Consider the following 22,791-nt stretch of genomic DNA (forward strand, 5'->3'; position numbering starts at 1 on the left):
CACAGCTCTGCTTAACATTACGAGATTTAAATGGATTTTCTCTCTACAGGTCTGCCCCATAATTGGGTTTATCCATCTTGTTGAAGTACAGTTTACACTTGCTAACATCACGCCAATTCAAGCTACATTTTCTGCTCCAGTGGCAGGAGCAAGGCAGATTTGTCATCGGATCATAACAGGTAATTCAAACAACAATTAGTGTGATGACGGCCCGTATGTCAATGTCTGCTCCCAGCAGCCTGGCTCACACCCGATGCTCTCTCTTCCTCAAGACGAATTGTCCTCACAATTCTTCAATTTCAATCATCAACAATGCTTACTGAATCAACTGAAAAACTATTGACACAAGGCTGTCTTCCCTGCAGGGCAGTTTCACCAAAACCCTACAGGGACACATCTTCCAGTCTCCCTGGGATAGGTTACTACCACACACAGCCATTTTCAAGCCTTGGAATATTTCCAATTCTCCACCAAAGCTATTTATTCTGGTGCTTCATCTCAACCTCAAAATCCAGAGAGGCACAGGGTTTGGGGAACACAAAAAAATGAATTTGTCTATGCAGACTCATTCATCCACAAGTAGGGAAAGTCCTCTGCAGGAATGAATGACAACTATCAAAGTCTAATATCACTTTCAAAAGCCAGCCACCCACCAGGCATTTTGAAAATTAGAAGGCAATCTCGTAAATATAAACCAGCCCCGCCATGGTTACTTATTGTTTGAGCAATGCCAATTCAAGTCATTATGAAGATTCACATTGGTGCAAATTCACACAGAAGGACAGCAGAAATCAAAACCTGAAATACTTGGAAAAGAACATCAAGGTGACAAAGGAGTTGAACAAAACTCCCCTCTCAAATTACTTGGTGGAGTACAAGAAAAAATTAGTATTGATCTCTCATGTTGTGAAAGGAGCTGTTAATAAAAACTTAGAATAACACTCTTCAATTGCTACTTCTAATACACACCAGCCAACCTAGTCTCACTTCCGTGCTCTGTATCTTTCATACTTATACATTTAAACACACACTCCTTGCCCACCTATTACATCCCAACTACCAGTACATAAATATACGTAAAACACAGTCCAACCCGTCAGAAGAGCTTACATTCTTGTCAGTTGTAGCAAGGACTAGGCAGAATCTTGAAGTGACATAAGAGAAATACAAACGGTAACCAACAGGAGTCATAAATCTTTGTTACCCAGCAAAGATAGTCCAGGTTATCAAATTCATCATGTGTGATATTCCTGACAGGAAATAAACAATACACCATACACATCAGGATAAGGCATATCCCAGAGGGGAAAAATGACTACTTCACAGCTCCCAATGGTAAAAACGGAATCTTACAGTCACCAGACACCCTCCTCTGCACCACCGCACTGCCCTGCTCATGGCACACCTTGTCTCACTGAACCTTCCAACAGCCCTCTGGAAACAGGTACTACTGTTATCCCCATTTCACAATCTGGAGACAGAAACCTGGCCAGAACCAAGATTCAACTCCAGTTTATCCTGAACTGGACCACCACCTCCTCTCACCTCTTTTCCTTAAAATACAAAAGGAACCCTCGCAGCATTGGTGGCTGGACACATGCTCTAACTTGTAAGCCCCTGGTTCCCAGCCAGGGGTGCTTTAGACTCCTGGAGACAACTGACAATCTCTAGAGACGTTTTTGGTTGTCATATTTCTGTTGAGCACTAGTGGCACAGAGAGGATAGTGGTCAGGGATGGTGCTAAAAGAAAAAAACTTCCTACTGTGCACAGGATAGCTCCTTGCAACAAAGAATTATTGGGCCCAGGTGTCACTAGTGCTGAGGTTCAGAAACCTGGCTCTAAACCATCCCATCTCCTCCAGCTACCCTCTACGCCCTCACTAAGCAAAGCAAAGCAAAGACTCAGCCTCAGCCTGCATGGAATCTGGTATAACCAACTGTCTTTCCAGCTGTATCCCTTAAACCTGGGACTTTGTGGAGATGCTTCAAAGAATCCACACACCTTTGATTCTTTTTTTTTGAACTCAGGGCATCACACTTGCAAGGCAGGCTCTCTACCACTTGAGCCATCCCACCAGCCCAACACCTTTGATTCTAATGTTTCTTTTTAGAACATTTATTATAGATATACAGAACATGTATCTACCTCTAAACTTTATTTTTAAATTTCATTTGGTACTAAATGCGCTGCCAACTAGTGGTTTGGGTGGAACACTCAGGAATAATGGTCTGCACTATCTCTGTTTAATGGAAGAATATGCTGAGATTTCAAAGCAAACAGTAAAAAAAAAAAAAAAAGAAAGAAGAGAAAAAGAAATTGCAGCCACGTATCTGTTTGATCAGGACTTGATACTATCCAACCAAATCAAACTCCAGAAACAAATGAAGTGCTAAGCCTGATAAGCCTGCAAATGTCAGGAATAACCCATTTAGCAAGTTCTGCACTCAGCTGAACAGCTCCATGATTTTCAAGGACTTTATAAAAAGTAAATATTATAAGTGGAACTTAAATAAAGTTATGCTAAAAAAGAAAAAAAAAAGGAACAACCACCTGACTGCCTCAGATGAGACCCCCGCATGCACTTGCTGTGGTCCACAAGGGACTCGCAGATGACTGATGGACACCAGACTTCTGCCTGCATCCCCACCAGTTCTCTTACAAACCAGACCTCACAAGCTGGTCCCCAGAGCCTTAACACAGTGCAGAATGAAGAGATATATCTCAATGCATACACATGCAAATACAATGATATAATTAGAGCAGATACCCATTGAAAAGGATGTATCAGTAAAACAATGAACTAGACTGTTTTATCTATTGAATGTAATACAGCTACGATTAGCTTGGGCAAGACACAAACTTCTCCTTGACAGACAGAAATAAAGCAGAGCTGGACTCGTGGGGTCTTGGCTTATCCCATTTCCACTAAGATGTGGGACCTTGGACAAACCAATTTACCTGTCTGCATCTCAGGCAGTTTCTTGGCCTAGCAAACTGTACTCTAAAACGGGCATGGTAGTGCTTGCCTACAATCTCAGTATTTGGGAGGCTGAGGCAGGAGATAGCGAGTTCAAGGTCAGTCTGGGCTACATAGTGAGACCCTGTCTCAAAAGAAAAAAGGTGGGGAGACTCTACCTTTGATCCACTCCAAGAGCACTCTGGCAGTCTGGGGAAAAAGCACCAGCACCCTTAAGGAGCTCGGCAGAAATTCAGAAACCCAGGCCCTGACCCAAAGCTGCAGAGCCCAAAGTTGCATTTTGGCATAATCTAAAAGCATGAGAAGCCCCAAACCAGCAGGTCCCTCTGCTCCTGGGTTCTGCAGCCCCTGACTGACACCACCTTCTCTCACCGGTTCTAACCTAGGAGACAGAGGTCCTTGCTGACTACCTGTTCATAAAATGTTCTCAGAACAGACTCCTGCATTCAGACAGGCACAGACCATCCCTCAGAGCTCCGAGTGCAGACAGCCCCTCTTCTCTCTCCAGGAGAGGGTCACGCTAAAGTAAATAAGCCAACAACGACGGCCTTGAAATGGCTGTCCTCCCAGACTGTAGCACGGAATCATCCACTGGGGGAAGGGGTGCAAGATGAAGACACTCAAGTCTACTTGCTCACTAAAGTCATCTGGATAGTCGGTGCCAATCAGGGCTGCTCAGACCCCACCTCCAAGGATACTAAGCCAGGTGTCTGGGGCAGGGCCAGGACCTGAGCACTGTTCTAAGCATTTCCCAGGTGAGTATAACCTGCAGCCAGGTTGGGAACGACTGCTCTCATCTCAAGAGCTCTGAGTGCTGGACACAGAGATGTGGAATCAGTTTTATCCCAGAACTTGTTAAATCTGCAAACACAGGAACCCACCTCAGCCTGCAGAATCTGAAACCGGAGTGGGACTCCAGTCTGCATCTTAAGCTCTTGAGGTTCCTCTAGACAATACATGCACAAGTTTGGAAGACACTGACCTTGCTCTCCTAAATGAGAACCTCCAAGGAGGACTCACGATTGAGGGTAGTCACTGCCTTAGAAAACAGATAGGCTCTCTTGAGCATTTTTTGCAGTACCGGAATCGAACTCAGCACCTCAGACATGCTGGGCAAGCACTCTATCACTGAGCCCTGAGCTTTGCACATGGTTTTCAGCAGCCATTACTTCACATGAGGCGATATGCCTAGTCCCTCCAGTCACACAGCCTGGGTCTGAACCTTAAGTGACCTTGGGCAAAACACCTCAGGTGTCTGCTTCCTTGTTTACAAACTGGGGATATGGTGATAACAGTAACTCCACCTTTCAGGCTTCCCTCTGTGTGGTTATAAGGAATCAATAAATAATTCATGAAAAGCACTTAACACCAGACCCAGTGCATCAAGATTATTCAATAAACATAAGCTGCTCTTATTATTAACCGTTGCTCTTGCCTCTGACCCCAAAACCAAGCACTTTATTGCCCAAGCTATTCTTCCAGAAAAAAAGGCCTTCTTCCACAGTGTTGCAGAAGTATCTAGCTATCTTCACAGAAGCAATGAAAAGCAAAGACCTCAGATGAGCACTGGAGCCGAAGCCCAGTCTACATTCTCACTCAGAATGAGAAAATGTTATCCCAATCATCTCGATTCAGCAGCTGAAAATGACTGAGTACCCAATAAATGATCAATGGATTGATTTCAGAAGACTAACATAAGGAAGCAATTCTCAACCTTTAGTAAGCTGAAAAATCACAGCCTGAGTTAAAAATGTAACTCATGGACTATGCCAGAAACCTGCTCAACTAGACCCACAAAGTAGGGGTATTTAAAAAAAATCACTATCTGAAATAGCACTAGAGTTTAAGTGTGGCAAGAACAAGGAGTTTTTTGACTGTTTTGCTCACAGGTAAATTTCCCAAGGGCCTGGCACAAAGTAGATGCACAATGCATATTTCTGATGAATGAATGTTCTGAAGTTTACACTTAAGTTAGACAATTAGGCTAAGCCACAGCACCTCAAGAATCTCAGTAATTTTAAGATGTGGGCAAGACATCCAGTTGACATATAGGAATAGGAAGCCAAAATGGCACAAGGATACTCTCCAGTTTGTATCCTTCTTGCCCTGGCTCTAAAAAGCACTCTAGTTCTGGAGGCCTCAGTGAATCATGGCAGGGAAATCCAAGACCAAAGCTCAGACAGGATCTCAGGAGCGTAAGGATAGGAGGGAGAGTAACACCCACTGTAAAGTCTCCACTGCTCAGCTGTGTAAACAAATCAAATGGTCCGTTTCTTCTGGATCTGCTCCTAGTTGTCTTTGCGCACACGCAAAAGCGTGCACATGCATGAGTGTGCACACACACTCCCAATCACGTCACATCTTAAAAGAAAAACAACCAAGAAAGGGCTACACGGTTTGTTTTTGCTGTGTGCGGAGGTTTTTTTTCCCTAAATCACATCTGACTTAGTGTTAAAACATCAACCTTTGGCCAAAATACTCTTAAAACAAAGCCTAATTGGTTCTGAAGGAGCCCTTCTGAAAAACAAGGACAACATCTTCTGTGGGTCTTGACCTTGATTACAGCTCTGCTCTTGGGGCTGGAATAATCATGAGTAGGAATGTTGGAAGAGCTTCCTTTAAGGAGACCACAGAGAGGCCTAAATGTTTATCTGCAATCACTTTCATGGCATCCCTAGGAGGTGGGAGGCAGCTCTGTTTATGCATATCTGCAATGTGAGTCTATCTTCAGCCTGCCTGTCCTCTTCCCAGGTTGATGGAGAAGTTGGGAGGAGTTCCCAGGAGCTAGAACCAGAGGCCAATCCACTGCACAAAGAGCCAGCAGTGAAGTGTGGGCCAAAGTGGCCTCTGATCAATCACACTTAGATAATTTTATTGTCCCCTAAAACTGTCACTCACACACCTGACAACCACTATGCACTATATATTTCAATGTCAACACTCAAAATTCAATGTCCAGGCCTCTCTCAGAAGGTTGATGCAAAGCTGAAGACACATCTACTCCTCACGTCCACAAGTTCAACCATAATGTATGAACAACAAAAACAGAAACATGAGAGCCCCAAAGACATGTATGAGAATGTCGCTAGAGCTTTATTTATAACAGCAAAAAACTGGAAGTAAATACCTCCCAAAATAGAAAGGAGACATAATGTATCAGGGCATTGTTCACACATGGAATGCTACAGGGTAATGAAAAAGAGAAAACCACTGCTACCCACAATAATGTGGGTGCAACTCACAGACAAAATGCTGAGAGGGGACAGACAGGAAATAGTACATTCTGTACGAGTCCATTTATATGAAGCCAAAAAACACAAAACTGATCCACTCTGAGAATTTTCATTGGAGGCAGGTGACAGAAGAAGCAAAATGACTGGGAAGAAAAGGGAACAGGGAAAGTTATAGGTATTCTTTTTCAGAGGGCAGCAGCCTATAGCCCATGAGGCCAAATTCAGCTATTACTGCTTTCTATAAGACTCACCGGGACACAGCCACACTTACTCCTTTAGGCTTATCCTCAGATGTTTTTGAACCACAATAGTAAAGTTGAGTAGTTGCAAAAGAAACTGTTCAGCCTGAAAAGCCTAAAATATTTTCTGGCCCATTACAGAGGTATTCCAACCCCAATCTACATATTCATCAGGGTGATGGCCTCATGGATGTTCACACATACCAAAGTTCACCCACCTCTACTAAAGGCCTGTGTGCTATATTGTAAATTATACTTCATGGGCCTGTGGAGTAGCTCAAGTGGTAAGACCACCTGCCCAGCAAGTATGAGGTACTGAGTTCAAACGCCACTGTGCCAAAATACATAAATATTTCAATGATGCACATAAATACATGTGTGTATATACATATTTCAAATATATATATATATATATATATATATATATATATATATATATATATATATATATATATTTCAATGACACCTCCAAATAAATAGTCAAGGGCTGAGGGTGTAGCTCAATGGTGGAATTCATGCATGGCATGTGCAAGACCCTGGGTTCAATCCCCAACACCACAAAAAGATAGAGCAGAAAAACAGAACTAAATTGAGGTCCTTTTAATCTTAATTCGTTATAACTATGTTTGCAATTTGGGGAGAATGTGGCCATTTATCCTTGTCTCGATACTAAGTCCATACCTTTTATGAGTGTGACATGTCCACAGAATCACTCAGAAGCCATTCACATAAACAGTGAACTTGGCTGAATCCTGAGATTACAGGAGGGATGGGAAGAGAAAGGGTAAGAATCTCATGTGATTCACAGTGTCATACTACTCCAGGTTATTTTAGGATATAGCTTAGGAGAGCAACAAGCTCAGCTCCTATTGAAATACAGTATTTATTAAGGTTGAACAGTCTTAAGTTTCCAGAGAAGAAAATTCTACCCTGACCATCACGATGCGCGGAAGCCTTGGATGGAAGAAAAGAGTGAAGGAAAAGTCTTCTTTCCCCATATCACAATGGTGCCACCTTCTTCTCTCACCCCCACTCAGGCTGCTGGTGAGCTGCCCAGAGTACTCTGGGAACAATTTCATTCCGTCTGAGGTTTCCCCTTTTTTCCCTTTGCTTCTTTTGTTTTGGGCCATTTATCCTTTGATGATCACACTAAAATTACAGCTCGATGCCATTTGGCCTGGCCTTGTGCTGGTCTAGCAGACACTGAGGAGAAGAATGAACACTGAAAGCATGGTGCTGGGTCTCTAATAAAACGTCTCTCTGTTTGCCCACATGGGCCTCAAGCCTTAGCAAATAGAAGGAGGGAAAAACAATACTACCTGTTCATGGAGGAATAGTGATGGCTTCAGTCCTCCAAACAATGAGCTCTGTAATTTACTCCATCTTCTTCCTGAGAAAGAGCTTCACATGGTCTGCACCGTGCCAGGTGGTTTGGAGAAAGACGAACTGCTCGGCCAAACAAGAGGCACTTCAGCTTGGGGTGTAAAGATTCACCAGCTGGTGTGATCTCGGCTGGTCTCCCAGTGCCATGGCCCCAGCCAGCCTTTGCACACCAAGATAACGATCACTATCCTATTCAGCCCTGGCAGTTCCCACACCCCAGGCATCAGGATTTGCTAGCACTCCCAAGATGCAGCAGACCTCAGACCTCAGGACACTGAGTATTCATTCACCCATTCATCTAGAGTTAGGGTTTGTGCTTGCCCTCTAACTAAACCCTGAGACTAAACCATTTTCTGGAGGCAAGACTTATACACCTTAATCAAAAGGAAGGAAGGTCCAACAGGAGGTGTGCCAGAACTGCTGCAACTGGCTCATGTCACACCAGTCTTGAAAATTTCTGGGGTTGAAAGGGTAAAATCAAGAGCACACACACAGAAGATCAGCAGCACCCCAACAAGAAAGATGATCAAAAAATTTTTAAACTAAGTACTGCAGCCTTGAAATAAACACAGAAAGACTAGGAACCCACCAAACACAAATGCCTGCTGGCTCATGCTCTTCCCAGGTGGAATAACTCCATTGTCCCAGGGCAAATGGCTATTTCAAAGTCATATTGCAGACTATGCAGATTTGAAATGGCCAAGATGCATGGGTGCCATGTGGTGGGAGCTGCCCAAGACCACACACACATACTCAGACGTACACAAGTGGCCTGCAAGAAAGGGAGCGATGAGAACTGGGACTTTCCACCAAACTAACATCAACTTACAAAGAGAAGAACCTAAAGCCAGACTTCCACACCACAACGAAAGGTTTCTGTAGCCTCCCTGCCAAGGGTTAAAGCAGATCACTCAAGATCTGGTACCATCAGTTACACCATGCTACATCCATTCTTGCAAGACAGACAGACGAAAATCCTATTAGTCTGCTCTCCCTCCACTATTGCTTTCTGTTGGCTCTAGTTCAACCCCAGGTCTATATTTGTTTGTGATTTGTTTAGCCTTTGGATTTAAGAGAATGGAAGTACTACGTGAGCAGGAAACAGGACACTCATCAGAAGCTGGGATCTGTCACCTTTTCCTTCCAGCACTTTCAGTGTCATATATCAACAGGCCCAAGAGAAATCAACATTTCAGGACGATCAGGTCAAAAGTGATATTCTTAGCATCACTTAACGTGATTTTGATCCACCGGAAACAACTTTCTGGCTGTCACATGGCCTTCTGTCCCAACTCTCCCTCCTCCCTTACTTCTTCCTGTTCACATTTTGTCATCCCATTCTCCTCCCAAGTCAGGATCCCTCCCTAAGCCAAAAGCAGTAGCCAAGCTGTACCCATATTGCCTGATGGAGACATTTTTAACAATAAACACAGGCTTCTCTTTCTGTCCAAATCTTTAACTCAAGTCAGCAGCATTTCTTCTGTTCTTCTTTCGTCTTTGTTTTCCACCACCCCCAGTGATTCAACCACCACCACCACCACCACCACCACCACCTCCATCATTGCTATCATCACCACCATCACCACCATTATCATTACCATCATCATCTACGTGGGGGAGGGGCAGAGGATAAAAGACACAAGAGATCTACACATTGATAATTCAAACTTCAGAATCTCTTGCAGTTCCTACCTGAATTGCAATCTGGTGTTCAATCGTTTTGTACGCTGAGTAATGTGTACTGCCGGACTGAAAATGGAGCTGTAGGAAGAAACCAAATCAAAGCGTTCTGCTGATGTCACAAACTACAAGAAAACATCTTAAGCAGTTTATGAATAGCAGACAACCCTTCCTAGATTGAACTGCAGCCTTGGCATTCAATCAAGACCTGTGTACTTTTATTTGTTGCTATGGATAAGCTGATCATACTAAGATTTAAAAAAAAAAAAAGTGCCTATTCAGTAAGCAAAAAGGGGTGAGGGGGGACAGGAATGAGAGTCAATGACATGAAAAGGAAAGACTGATGCTCATTAAAACATAAAGGAAGCCAGTGTGCTGAGCAGGAGGCTGAAGAAAAATTAACTGTGCTACAAAAAGTCAGCAGAGTTGCAACACGTAGGCAAGAGTACAGCGTCTGCAAGAAAGGATTACGAGAAGCCACAAGACTACAAGTACAAGCCCCCTCCTCCTACTTCTAATAGAACTGGGCCCTGGCTCTCCACCACCAATCTATTTCTGGGAAAATAAATGTGTCTGACAGAATTCAGGGGCCACCTGATGCCTTAGACATTCTTTCACAATGGCTAAGCTGTCAGTCCAAGACATCTCTGCCGCCTGCACTCTAGTAATCCACACTTCCCCAAAGGGCGCCAGGCACTGCCCAACAGCCACCAATCTCAGCACCAATCTGCTAAGGACTACCTCTTAGTAAGCCACTGGCTTACTCAGATCCTCCGCAGCACAGGCGTTTCCGCACAGCCTCACTCTCTGCAGCCCTACAAACACCCATCACAGAAGGGGGTTTTTCAAAACAAAAGGAGTCCCAAGATTCCTCACCAAATTCTCCTTTCTCTTGGGATCCTACCAATTGGGAAAGCAAACACCATCTGCTGACTTATTTTATAAACAACCCAATAATCACTGAAGAATCTCATCTGAAAATGCGCTTTAAATTGCTATATAAATGAAGAGCAAAGCAAATGATACTATGAAATCACTGCCCACCCCAAACTCAGATCTGTACTGTTACCACAAACTATTCCTATTGTCACGACTATCAGAACACCTCTATGTTACTAGAACAAAAGCATAATTTAGACTAAAGTGAGTTTCAGACCAAGTTAATTTGCATCTTGCTCCCTGGAAGAAAAATCATCCAGACCACAGTTTGTTCGGTTTTTTTAAAAAGGGGGAAAAAAATACACATAAGAACTTTTTCAACTAACTCAAAATATACTTACCACAGTAGTAATGAAATTTTTAAAAAACAGTCAGAATCCATTTCAGAACACAGTGGGCTCTGACAGGAGAGAGAGAGAGAGGTAGAGAGAGAGAGAGAGAGAGAAACAGAAAGACATGTACTGTATGTGTGGTATGCATATGCCAAAACAGATTAATCAAAATTAAAAGGAGGCACAATTAAGGTAGGCAAAAAATAAAAAATACATTCCCTACCTGTCAACACAGCAGGCACCCACACTCCCCCAAAACAAAGAAACATAAAGAATGAGCAAGTGAAGTAACCCCGAAAGCAAACAGTCCCCACACACTCAGAGGCAGTCCATCCAAAGTGAACCACTAAAAAGGAAAGATGAATTTGCACCCTTTGTCCCCCTGCCCTTTTTGTAAAAACTGCCAGTCAGTAAGCAGAGATTGCACTAATTACTGTGACAATTCCACATCGTGTTAAGACAACTTTTGTGCTTCGGACAGCTCTCTCTGCGAGTTTGGAATTCTTGGCCAGAGAGCAGCTCTTGACAGAGAGGAGGTTGTCTTAAGCAGAGCATGCAACACTAACAACCTGTTCCTCTTTTCAGCCCATTTTATTCTCCTCTTTTCCAACTGCCCAATTCAAAGCCTAATGGAAACTTGTCCAAGCTTTTCTTCCCACAAACCCTGTGGAGCCCTAGGCAATCTGTACTTGGTGTAACCGCAGGAATCTTATATTATCAATTAAAACTGAATGGACAGCTAATAACTAAGGATATGTCGTGGAAAATAATTTCATAAAGTCACAGTCTTATGACTAAATTAATGAAACTGTGGCGAAGCCAAACTCAATTTTAACTTTGTTCAGTTCCATTCGTAATCCTTGCATTCATCACCAAATAGCACGGACAATACTGAGAGAATGCTACAATTAAAACGGAAGTGCAGTTCCAAGTTCCTGAAGACTCTACCAGAGAAACCAACACACAGGACAAAGCTACTTTACCTTCAATTACACAGGTGCACTTGCATACACACACCCCATCCTAACACCTCCCCCCCACCAATGTCCCTTCCCTCAGGTGTCCAGCAATACAGAAAACCCTCAAAGGGTCACAAATCCAGCCAGTACAAGCATCTCATCTGTGACTAAGTGAAATCTTCCATCTCAGCCAGTAACCACTGGACTGCAGAGACTTCCACTGCACTACCTCCAGCTGCAGCAGTGAAGACTTAAATATTTTTCTTCTTTCTCCTCTGGGCTTCCATTCTCTCCTCTTTTCCCAAAGACACTTTTCTAAAACACACTGTAACTGCTTTTGCCTTCCCTATAAAATACAAAGATACTTGTTTGTTAATAGTCCAGCTTTTTAAGACAAAGATAAAATACAAGCTCAGTCAAAACTTGGCACTCTGAACTGGAACAATTGTTTCTCTCTCTCTCTAGAAGCTACAAGGAAAGAGAGAACAAGAAATGCTTGGCTCTCTGGGCTTTGGAAATCTAAGAGGAGGTGGAGCCAGGACAAGATGGCTGAGACTTATCTGAATTGAAGAACCAGGTACCCACACACCTTACCTCCTGGGGCTGCTTTGCACTGGCTTTTCCAGTGACCTAAGCCTCCAGGTCATTTCCTCATCTAGCAACTGTGACTGTTCTAACCTGACCATGGGCCAAATCTTCCACAAGTGTCTCCCTCCCTGGGATGTCCAGGGAGCTACCAAAGCAGAACTCCAGGGGACTTTCATTTCATTCCTTCCCTCCTAGGAAACTTTCAGCAAAAGGACACCTTCCCTGGGGCTTGTTCACACTCGTCAAGTCTCCCTTCCCATTCAAACACCTAAATCACCTGGGGCCCCAGTTGTCTAGAAAAGAACCTAAAGACGCTGCAGTTCTCAGCACATGCTTACATTTTTTGATCAACTGCTTCCCTTATTACCATATCTTGATTTTATTTCTAACCATTAACTACTGGCTCTAAATTTGATGCTCCAGATACAGAATACCAGAAATATCCAGAGACAGAAGAGGAAAGTGCTTTTTCAACCACAGGAATCTCATGTTCCAAGTCACAAAAAAAAAAAAAAAATTGAAGCCCAAGGTTGCCTTGTTCAGCATTAAGTTAGCTTCCAATAGGGTAAAGCTTAATTGTTGATTTCCCACCAAATTGGGACAAGGTGGTCACTTTATTTTCAGTTTTATGAATAACCTGGCTTTCATATATAAACATATATGTATTAAATATATATAAACTTCTTCTTAGGTTATCAGTCATTTTGAGGAGTTGAGATAGAGGACATCATATCACAGCCCCAACCCCAATCCTTTTTTATTTAATGGCAAAATAAACCCTTGACCAGGACTGCCTGCACTCACACCGTCCTTATAAAAAGTGCCAAGGAAGCCTCTAACTTCAAGAGGGAGGGCAAAACCAGAATGACTACTGGATTCTTAGTTTAAGTATTTCTGCAAAGATCTGGACACCAAACATCTGTTGTATCCTAAAACAGCCACCTCACTATATTATTCGCCTTTAGAAATTCTCCAGCAACAAAACACTTGCCCTCAGCCACAAGAACAATCTCTACCACTGTCTCAGTGTTCCACCAAATGTCTATTTGCCCTCATTAATTTTCTTTTGCTTCTTCTCCACCTGAAACCATCAGCTATGAGTCAGAGAACAATCATTAACTTTTATAGCTTCCATACATATCCACCTACTCACATTGGGGGAAAGAAGTATTGACTTGCAACACTGCCCGAGACCAAAATCCTCTAAGAAGAAGAAAGCAGGGGAAATCACTTCAAGAGTTTTGTTATGGATCCAAGGGGAACATTGAATTCACCATTTTTCTACTTGGAGCTACAATGGCTGGCAAAAGAAAAAGTTGAGGTTGAACTCGTGTGATGGCGTTAGGCATTTCTGGGTTGGTTTGTGAGAAAAACTACACGTCAAAACATAATTAAAGTTCTTCAAGTGGGAAAAAAAAAAGTGAATCAAGTTTCCTGCTCTTGTATAAAACACATTTCTAGCACATAAAAACACATGGGCTGAAGCGCTGAGATGTGTTCTTAACGCAGCATTTTTCATTAGAAGTTGTACACTAACACTCTTCAAACGATGCTCCGTCATTACGCCACTTAGCATCACAGCACTGCAACTCGTCACGAATTAACTTGCATTAATGTGGGTTTCACGTGTCCTGTGCTGGGCATCCCATTGTGACTCAGGCTCCATAAAGCTGACATGACAACACCACAGTGCCTTTATTTCACTTTCCAAAACAAACCAACCCACCCAAAGACCCACACAAATCCTCTCGATTTTTTAAGGCATTTTACTAATATATTTAGTACATTATAATTGGCCCAGCACGCAGGAATCTAGTTATCTTCTCAGTAAATATTTATAGCATCACTCTTTCCCATTCATTCTGCATTTTCTTAGAGAATCTCACTGCAGCCTACATCTGCAATTTATTGACTTTACAATTTACCACATGTTGGGATGGGAGAGGTCTTAGCTCCATTTGAATCACTACACAAATATGCAAGTGATTTATCGGTTTCAAACTGAAGACTGCAAGAAAGGGACTCCACTTTTCCTGAACATCACTTCTGGCCGACCGTGAACAATTACAGTTCGTACTAATTAAGCTCTGTAAATGTGCTGGGCCCTGCTAATGCCTACCAGGCCCCAAATTTCTTTTCACGATGCCAAACTTTGGCGAGCAATGTTAACTCCTTCAAAGCTGATCACCAATCTCCCCCCGCCCCGTAGATCACACTGTCTAGGGCCACCTCGTGACAAAAAAAAAAGGATAAAATAGAACTGGACTGAATTACTCGAGTGAAATCAGATGTGGCCAGGGAAGGAAAACCCTATCATGGGGAAACTGAAAAACACCATGCTGATGATACCCTGCTCAAAGATCCCTGAGCACCATCTTTGTAATGGAGCTGTTAAGGGATTCACATCCATCCCTCAGGGCTGGTAAATTTCTGCATTCCATTGATTAGAAAATAAAACCTTTCAGCCTGGGTCTTTAAGTTCGGGTTGAATGGAAGGATGGGGCCAGAAACAACAAGAGCCATCAGCTCAACAGTTACAGACACTCACTTCTGAATCCGCCCCCCAGTACTATGCCAGAACAGTCCACTTTTTAAGCCAAAGTTAAAACTAACTCACTCTCTCTCCCCCTCCCTCTCTCTCTCTTTGCTTGGTTTCCATCACAGATAATGCCCAACCAGACTCCCCACCTCCAGATGCTCCCAGGATGACTGATAGGAAACATTTGTGCCTGATAGAACACTTTGGTCAGAACAGGATTGGAACCATCTCTGCTGAGCAAGGCAATCCAGTTTGTACTAACCCTCCCCGGCACTCCTGCCCCTCATAAGGAAACTCCAGCCCCCAATGTCAGACAAGCCATTAGTCGACCCCAAATCTCAGTAGCATCTCCTCCTCCTTTTTTAACTTTTCTTAGTCCAGCATTTATTTATCCTGCCACCTCTGGCTACTTCCCCAGACACCAGCACGGTTATTTTCCCCAAATGAGTGGCCCTCCTATCCCCACTGTAATCCTGGACTGTTTTTTTTTTTTAATCTATTAAATTCTTTTAGTCAACTCTCCTCACCCCACCTCACGCACAGAGCGCCGTGCAATGTGTGTATATTTTCTCTTCCAGCCCCGTGGAACATCATGTAAATGAAGGCACAGTCTCCTGTATCAGGTTTCTCTAAGTATTGTGGGAAATACACAATATAGGCAAAGTAGTCTCAAAAAAAAAAAAAGAGGGATTAAGAAAGAAAAGAAAGGAAAAAGAAGGGGACCCCAGAAGAAAGGGGGCAAGATGCAAACACCCAGAGCAACTTTGCTTTTAAAGAAGGTATTTGTGCAAAACCCCCCACTGAATTTCCATCCTTGAAAGTGCTCTTTATAAACGTGTATAACAATAGCCTAGAGGAAAAGTACAGGTCAGCTGCCAAAGGAGGGGGCTGTCTGTCTCCGTACTCCCACACTGCAGAAGTGGGGGTCGGAGACGGGAGAGGACAGCCTTTGTCATGCCACCCCCACCTCATTGCTTATAATTAGTGAGAGAAATTTGAGCTACTGCCAATGTCTGCGGACCTTGAATATTATAAGGCCAATGTGGCGTCAAATATCTTAACATTCATAAGTGTTACGGGCTGTAAATAAAGCCTGTGGATTTATGACCCGATATGCTTGCCAGCAAAGGACTGGGGCACATTTCTTTCAGCAGATCTGTCGAGGTGCAAGTTTGCCTTTGGTTGTAAAATTAACCATTTCCTTCACAAATGTGCTGAATTATAAGTCCAAGTTGAAGATTTACTTACAAGATTGTCAATATCCACTCCCTGAAGAAATTCAGACATTCACCTCATACACACCCTTCAAAAATAAAACCCCTCCTTTACAAAACCCTGAACTGTGTCACCTCCAGAGTTATAAATGCAATCAAAGATACTATCTAATTCCACTTACCAAAACTAAAAAGCTTACACCTACTTCCTTGGAAAGTGCTTATTTATTTGGCACCTCCAAGATTCTTCTTTTATAAAATTGCTCCCTGCCTGAAGCCTCCTCCCTTCCCCCCAATATAATATCACTACTTCCTGTGTAGGAGAGAGCATTTGCTAAATCCAGGTTGTGTCATACATAACTGCCAATAAACCAACTTCCACATAACTTCCAGACAGCTGGGGAAAAGGTCCTAGGAGTTTTAGTCATGGTCCAGAAACATGCGTCCACACAAAAATTTGCAGCTGTCCTTTCTCTGCAGTGCATTTTTTAATGTGATTCAGGGGCCCCTGTTGTGAAACATCTGACAAAACGCAAAACCCTCTTAGATACCTTCTAGTTTACCCACTGCGTGTGTGTAAGGGAAGTTGCACCAGGATTTCTCAACTGAGAAATCTAGGCACTTTTTGTGTGTAGCCGGGCACCTTGTGGGATGAGAGAAAGCATTCAAATCCTGGAAACACTTGTACTATAATCTTGGAAGGCAGAGCCTCTGGTACAACTATTAAAATGCCAGTTTGCTAAAACAAATATATTTTTAATGGCATAATCCTGCGTTGGGAACACAACAGCATTTTTGATCTGTAAGCTCACAAAAAGAAAAACCTTCCCCTAACTCTTTTACAGCTTGCTAAGAAACAGAAAGCTAGCAAACTTCCAGCAGTGATTCCACATGAAATCCCTATCAGTAAAATTAAAATGCAGGTGAAAAACTCCAAGCAAAAGCCAGGACTGTTTGCCTGAAAAATCTTTTCTCCATCAGAGATTAGGGGGGTATCAGCCAACTACTTCCCTTACTTAAGCAGTTAGAAAGTTTTCAAAAAAAAAAAAAACGCTTCTTTTAGACAAGTACTTTAGGCTCCCAACTGCTAAGAGTTTGTTTCTGGGGCTTCAAAAAGCCTTAATATCCACAAACTGCCAAGTGCTGGCATATTAAATTTATAATCATTTAAATATGACTTATTGGGTAAATGTTGAAACCATAATCCATACAGCAGACATTAAACCCCAACCTATAAAGATTAGCACGGAATTAATACTGTTGCATTGAGATTGAAATCTAAACATGTTCGCCATAAATATTTCTGAAGGAGATGAAAAACAATTAGCGTAAAGACCAAAGAAGAGCAAGAACACCTGTTCTTTTTCAGGGCGATAAGCATTTTATTGTTCTCTATTTAAAATGTAATGACCTGTGTAATTACAGTAATATTACATTGTTATGTAGGAGCTTGGAATGTCACACTTTGAAAAGTGTTGTCAAAACAATCAGGGGTGAAGGTGGGGGGTGGGAAGACAACAGGGGAGGACCAATATTAACCCTTCACACTCCAAGGTCTCAATCTTTTGTATTAAAAAGGATTATATTGTTTGAGCGAGGAGAAAACTTCCATTTTTTCACAAGCCAGAAAGAGAAGAAGTTGCCTGGCTAACTAAAACCCCAATGAATAGGCCCCTCTTGGTTTCCTTTAAAAGCTGGATTCCAAGTTCAAAAATGAATTCAAGATGCTGCTTATTTATCTGTTCAGCCTAGTAGCAAACAGCTCAGTTGAAAAGCACACAACTTTGGATAACAGAAGATGCAAACAATTCTAATAACAGAGTCCTTAAAAAACCTAACTAGAATTTTCACCACTGTAACCCTATTTCTTGTTTGCCAGGAGGGAAAAAGAAATGTAAAACTACTCTTTCCTATCAACTTTAATATGTAACAGTATTCTTATCTTTAGTATACAAATGTTACCATAATTCTAATATTTGCAGTTCTAACCCTTCTCATCTACTTAACTAGACTTCTCCTTAAATGCATTTTTGTATCTGAATCTGTCCTTTTAAGAGTCATTCCTATTACTGTATTAAAGACTACATTAATGTTATGCAGAAATCCTTGTCATTTTAAAACAAAATTATTACTATCAAGCTTTATGGCATCTTTAGCAATTAAAGCATTATTCTTGAAATAATGTATTATTCATCATAAGCCGATTTGATGATACTCCTTAATTCTTTACATTCTTAAATAGAAAAAGCAGAAACCAGGGTTCCAGAAGTTTGCTTTTGAAAGGATGCAGCTGTTTTACAGGTACACTCATAAGGAACAGAAAATGGGGCAAAAGCACCCAAAACGAGGACTAGGAAGAGAATCCAGCAGACCACAGTCTGTCTTTACACCTTGCCCTCAAAAACAAACCCTAGAAAGCACTGAGAATTTCAAATGAGCGTGGAAGGATGGCTCTCTCGCCTGTGGATTCCTCCGGAAACTATAACAAATCTGGAATTGCAAGCTGGCCCTCAGATCGAAGACGTCAAAAGTGATACACCACAGCCTCCGGTGCGCATTGCCTCTGCTCCACTTACCAGCCTAAAGAAGTCACTTTAATTCAGGAGCCGTAATCTAACTCAGGTAACAAAAAAGGAGGAAGAGGCAGTGTACACAAAGATGTCTACTGGTGTTTGACATGCAAATACTAAAACTGCCTACTGAGTTCAGAAATGTCTTCTTAGACTCCATCTGATGTCACAGCACAGGGCCACCCGCTATGTCCACAATTAAAATAACTAGACGCCGTCTATTCCTATAATGCCCACAAAGGGGACCGAGGGTTGGGAGCCTTCCTTTTCTCACCAGGAAATCATTTATTTGTCTTTAACAATTTCCCTGTTTGCTAATTACAGCACAACACAACTGTTCAAGTTTTAGGCTATGGTAAGGCAAGATTGCCAGCGGTCATGAGGTGGAATGTGAAGAGTCAAGAAAGCCAACAAGCCCCGCCATCAAAGCTCAATATTCAGATACCTAAATGGATTTTAAAATAACAGTAAGGAGATTTCCATTCTGGGGAGGATGGTAGGAAAGGGAGAAATTTCCATTACTTGGTCCGATTGATTTGTTACTACACTGAACACTCGATTGTGAACCCCACAGTCCCTTTTAAGATGCCCACAAACTCGCAGGAAAAATACCAAAACAAAAAAACAAAACCGGACACTGCGTCCCCTACGGCTGCAAACCCACAGCCGGGCCCCTGCAGCCGGAAAGCGCGGGCTGAACCACTCTTCAGCTTCCCAAGCAGGCAGAGCCGCCTGGGCGCTGGGGTGGGGGGGCAGAATAATTCGTTTTCTCTACTAACCATTTAAAAATATATATATATGACCGATCTAGCATGCCCTTGCCATTTTGCCAGGACCCAAAAGGAAAAAGAAAAAAAAAAAAAAAAACAAGTCCAACCTGATAGTTAATATTTTAATGCTTAAAACACTTGTAGATCTAATCCGCTCCAGCCGGCAAAACCCTCGGCCACGAGCACCCAAGCCACCACTGCTGAACAGTGGGTGCATTATTTCAAATTGCCACCTTGAGTTACCGAAAAAAGAAAAAACAAAGGTAGCGTATGTAAATACGAGGTGAAGAACCAAGTCAAAGAAGGTGCAAAATGACAGTCGCGGGAAGCTGGGCACAAACGCTGTCTAGCGCGTCGAGATTTGTAATCCAGGCTTTTTAGAGGCTAGTGGGATGGGGGAGGGGGGTTAGGGTGAGGACTGGAGGCAAAGGCCGGTGGAGGGAGGGAATGAGCGTGAGCTGAACGAACAAATGTCAGCGGAGGGTGCCGGACACCCGCGGCAGGAAGCGTCCCCGGGAACCTAGTACCCAGTGCTGCCCTGGGGCCCCTAAAGTTGGGTGGCCTGAGATCAGCGGTCCACTTCTCTGCAGGAGACACCCTTGGCTTCCTACAACCCCTGCACCCCCTTGAGCCTTCACACCCTGGTCTCTTTGGCCCCTCCAGAGTCCATTGAGGGCCTTCTCGGGAACTGATGAAAGCAGACCCCGCTCCACACCCCAAGGCAGCAAATTTCCCTAGAAATTCCTCAGGTCCGCTCGGAGGAGGCCATGCCGGCTGCACACAAATCAAGAACCTCGGTCACAAGGGCCTCCCCACCCCGCACAGCCCGGCTGCCCGCGCGGCCCGGGAGAGCCCGTAGCAGTGCGTCCGGCGGCCGAGCCCGCCACGGAACCCTGGGCGCTCGCGGCCCTGCATGGTTGCCAAAGAAAACGGCTCCCAGAGCTCCCAAGTTTGCGATGGGACCAGCCTGGAAAATGTGACCTTCCAGGGGGAGGAGGAAGGAGGCCTGAGAGTCAAGTGATCACTACTAGAAAGCTAAATAACCGCCCGAAAGAGAAAGCCGAGGCACCTCTCCAAGGCCCCCGGCTCTGCGCGCTCGCTAGTTCTCAAGTGCAACGCCTGGAGGAAAATGCACTCGGCACCCCGCGCTTCGGGCGCAACCCGTCATCAGTGCCCCGCAGCAGCAGACAAAGGGTTAACCGGGGAAAACCCAAGACGCCACAGAAGAGGGAAGGAAGAGGGAGAGCGAGAGAGGGAGAGAGAGAAAAGAAAGAGCCACTCAGTCATCTTCCCAGGGTGAAGAAACAAACACCACCACCAAAGGGGGAGGGGGAAAATCAGAGTGCAAAAAAAAGTTCTGATTTCCCCCCAACAAAGCCCTGCTTGGAAAGAAAGGGCTCCCCAACATCGCGAGGCAGCAAACTGAAAGCAAGAACATGGCGAAGTGCAAACAAATCCAGTCCACAAAAGGCAGAGAAGTTTGGAGAGTTTCGGGCTGCCTGGGCCACGAGCGGGGGAGGGGAAGGAGGGAGGGAGAGGTGGGGAGGGGGAGGGGAGGGGGCAGGGCAGGGGCCGCATGCGGGGCCGGGCGGGCAGCGGGCGGGGGCGCGCGCAGTGGCACTTACGGTTCGGGCGGTGGGCGAGAGCGATCCGTTGGGGAGGTAGGGGCTCGTCAGGTCGGGGATCATGATGAAGGGGTAGCCGGGATACGGTGGCCCCTTAAAGAGCCCTCCATCTTGCCTCTTGGCGGCTAACATGGCGGGGCAGCGAGGGGACGCCGGCGGCCGCGCGGAGCGGGAGAAAGCAGGAGAAACTTTTTAGAAAGTGCCCGGAGGGGCCGCGCGCCCCGGCCGGGCCAGCGCTGGGCCGAGCCGAGCGGGGCGCAGGGCCGGGGCGCGCGGGCCCGATCGTGGGGACAGCTCGGGCGACTGGGGGCGCGCGGGGCGTACTCACCTTCCTCCAAACTTTCCCGGGATTTATCTCGGAAACTTTCGGAGCGTGGCGGAGGCCGTCTTTCCGCCTTCCCGGAGAGGTGGAGGTGGGGAGGGCGAGGGGCAAACGCCACGCAGAAGGGGGTACGGGGGGAACAGAGTCGGCGGGGTGGGGGTGGGGGAAAGAAAAACAGGGTTACAAGTTTTTGCAGTGGTGGCCCCGCGCGCACACGCCGCCTGCCCGGCCCGCGGCGTCCGCCGCCCCCAGCCCCGACTTCTCGCCTTCCAGCCACATTTGCCAAACCCAGGAAAGAGATAAAAACCCCACCAGCCCGAGGGGCTTTTCCTACCTCGGAATCGGAGGAGCTGTTTTGATTCGTTTCTGATTCATTGACTAGAGACGACTTGACATCAGCTAAGTCCCTCTCTGCCGAGGAGTTGTCCGAGCTCTTCTCCTCCTGCTCGCCCTCGTCTTTGAAGGAAATCAGTTCGTCGTTGGCGCCTAGGTCATCTCCTCCACCGCCGTTCAGCTGCGGCATTTTTTTTTCACCCACCAGCAGCAATTTTGGAAGAAAAATGGAGGAAGAAAAGCCAAAAAAAAAAAAAAAAACCCAAAAAAGTTTTGCCCCCCCAAAAAAAATATTGCAAGAAAAAGACGAGTCCAAGGTGAACTTTTTTTCTGCTTTGGGGTCTTTCTCTCCTGGGGAGGGGAAAAGAGGGAGGAGGGGAGGGGAAGGGGGGGAGATCTTCTGCACGCGTGAGTTTGGGTTTCTTTTTTCTCTCGTTCCCAAGGATCCGATCAATGTGCAAAAAAAAAAATAATAAATAAAAAGGGGGGGTAAAAAAAAAACACCAACAACAACAAGAAGTCAGATATAAGGAGCAAAGGGGGGGGAAGCCGAAGATACAGGAGGAGCTCGTGCCGCTCGGATTTGAGTGAGTTGAAGTTAGACTGAGAGCTTTTCAGTTCAAAGGCGGCGCTGATTGACAGATAGAAAAAGGGGGATCGAAATCCGGAGGAACGGAGTAGTCTGGGAGCGGAGATTATTGACAGGGCGAGAGGAACACACTCGCCTTAATGAGATGCCGGGGGGCGGGGCCGGCCCGGTGACGTGTGCATAAATAAACAGCCGGGGTGGGCGGGGCGGGGGCGGCCAACAATGATCCTTTCGGGCGCCGGGAGAGGGAGGAGGGAGGGGGACGCGGGAGGCGCGCGGCGGGGGGGATGGGGGGGCGGGGGACCTGCGCGCAGTGCGCGAGCCGGGAGTCCGGGCAGGGTGCGGGACTCACTCCGGGAGGGGCGGTTTCAGAAAGACAATGCGGAGTGGGAGAGGAGGGGAAAGGGGTGGCGACCGACTCGGGAATCTGAGCCGAGGAAGGCGGAAGGAAAGCCCACTTGGGGGGCGGGGATGGGGAGAGGCCCAGAAAAGTGCGCT

At 44.9% G+C, this 22,791-nt stretch overlaps 1 protein-coding gene across 48 annotated transcripts in view; it reads right to left on the minus strand.

Moving 5' to 3' along the window:
* Tcf7l2 (transcription factor 7 like 2) overlaps positions 1–22,433 on the minus strand; it is a 187,627-nt gene extending 165,194 nt beyond the window's left edge. For 25 of the 48 annotated variants that reach the window (XM_020166997.2, XM_020167011.2, XM_074078285.1 and 22 more), the window contains exons 1-4: positions 21,706–22,433; positions 21,378–21,444; positions 21,050–21,174; positions 9,526–9,594 (exon numbers count right to left, since the gene is read on the minus strand). In XM_020166997.2, the coding sequence (XP_020022586.1) occupies positions 9,526–9,594; positions 21,050–21,174; positions 21,378–21,444; positions 21,706–21,894 (450 nt within the window). In that variant the 5' untranslated portion in view covers positions 21,895–22,433. The remainder of the gene's footprint in view (positions 1–9,525; positions 9,595–21,049; positions 21,175–21,377; positions 21,445–21,705) is intronic. The other 23 variants (XM_020167001.2, XM_020167013.2, XM_074078289.1 and 20 more) reach the window with 5 other exon arrangements.
* Between the last annotated feature and the right edge of the window lie 358 nt (positions 22,434–22,791).

This window comes from Castor canadensis, chromosome 7, assembly GCF_047511655.1.
Source record: "Castor canadensis chromosome 7, mCasCan1.hap1v2, whole genome shotgun sequence".
Classification (NCBI taxonomy): Eukaryota; Metazoa; Chordata; class Mammalia; order Rodentia; family Castoridae; genus Castor; species Castor canadensis.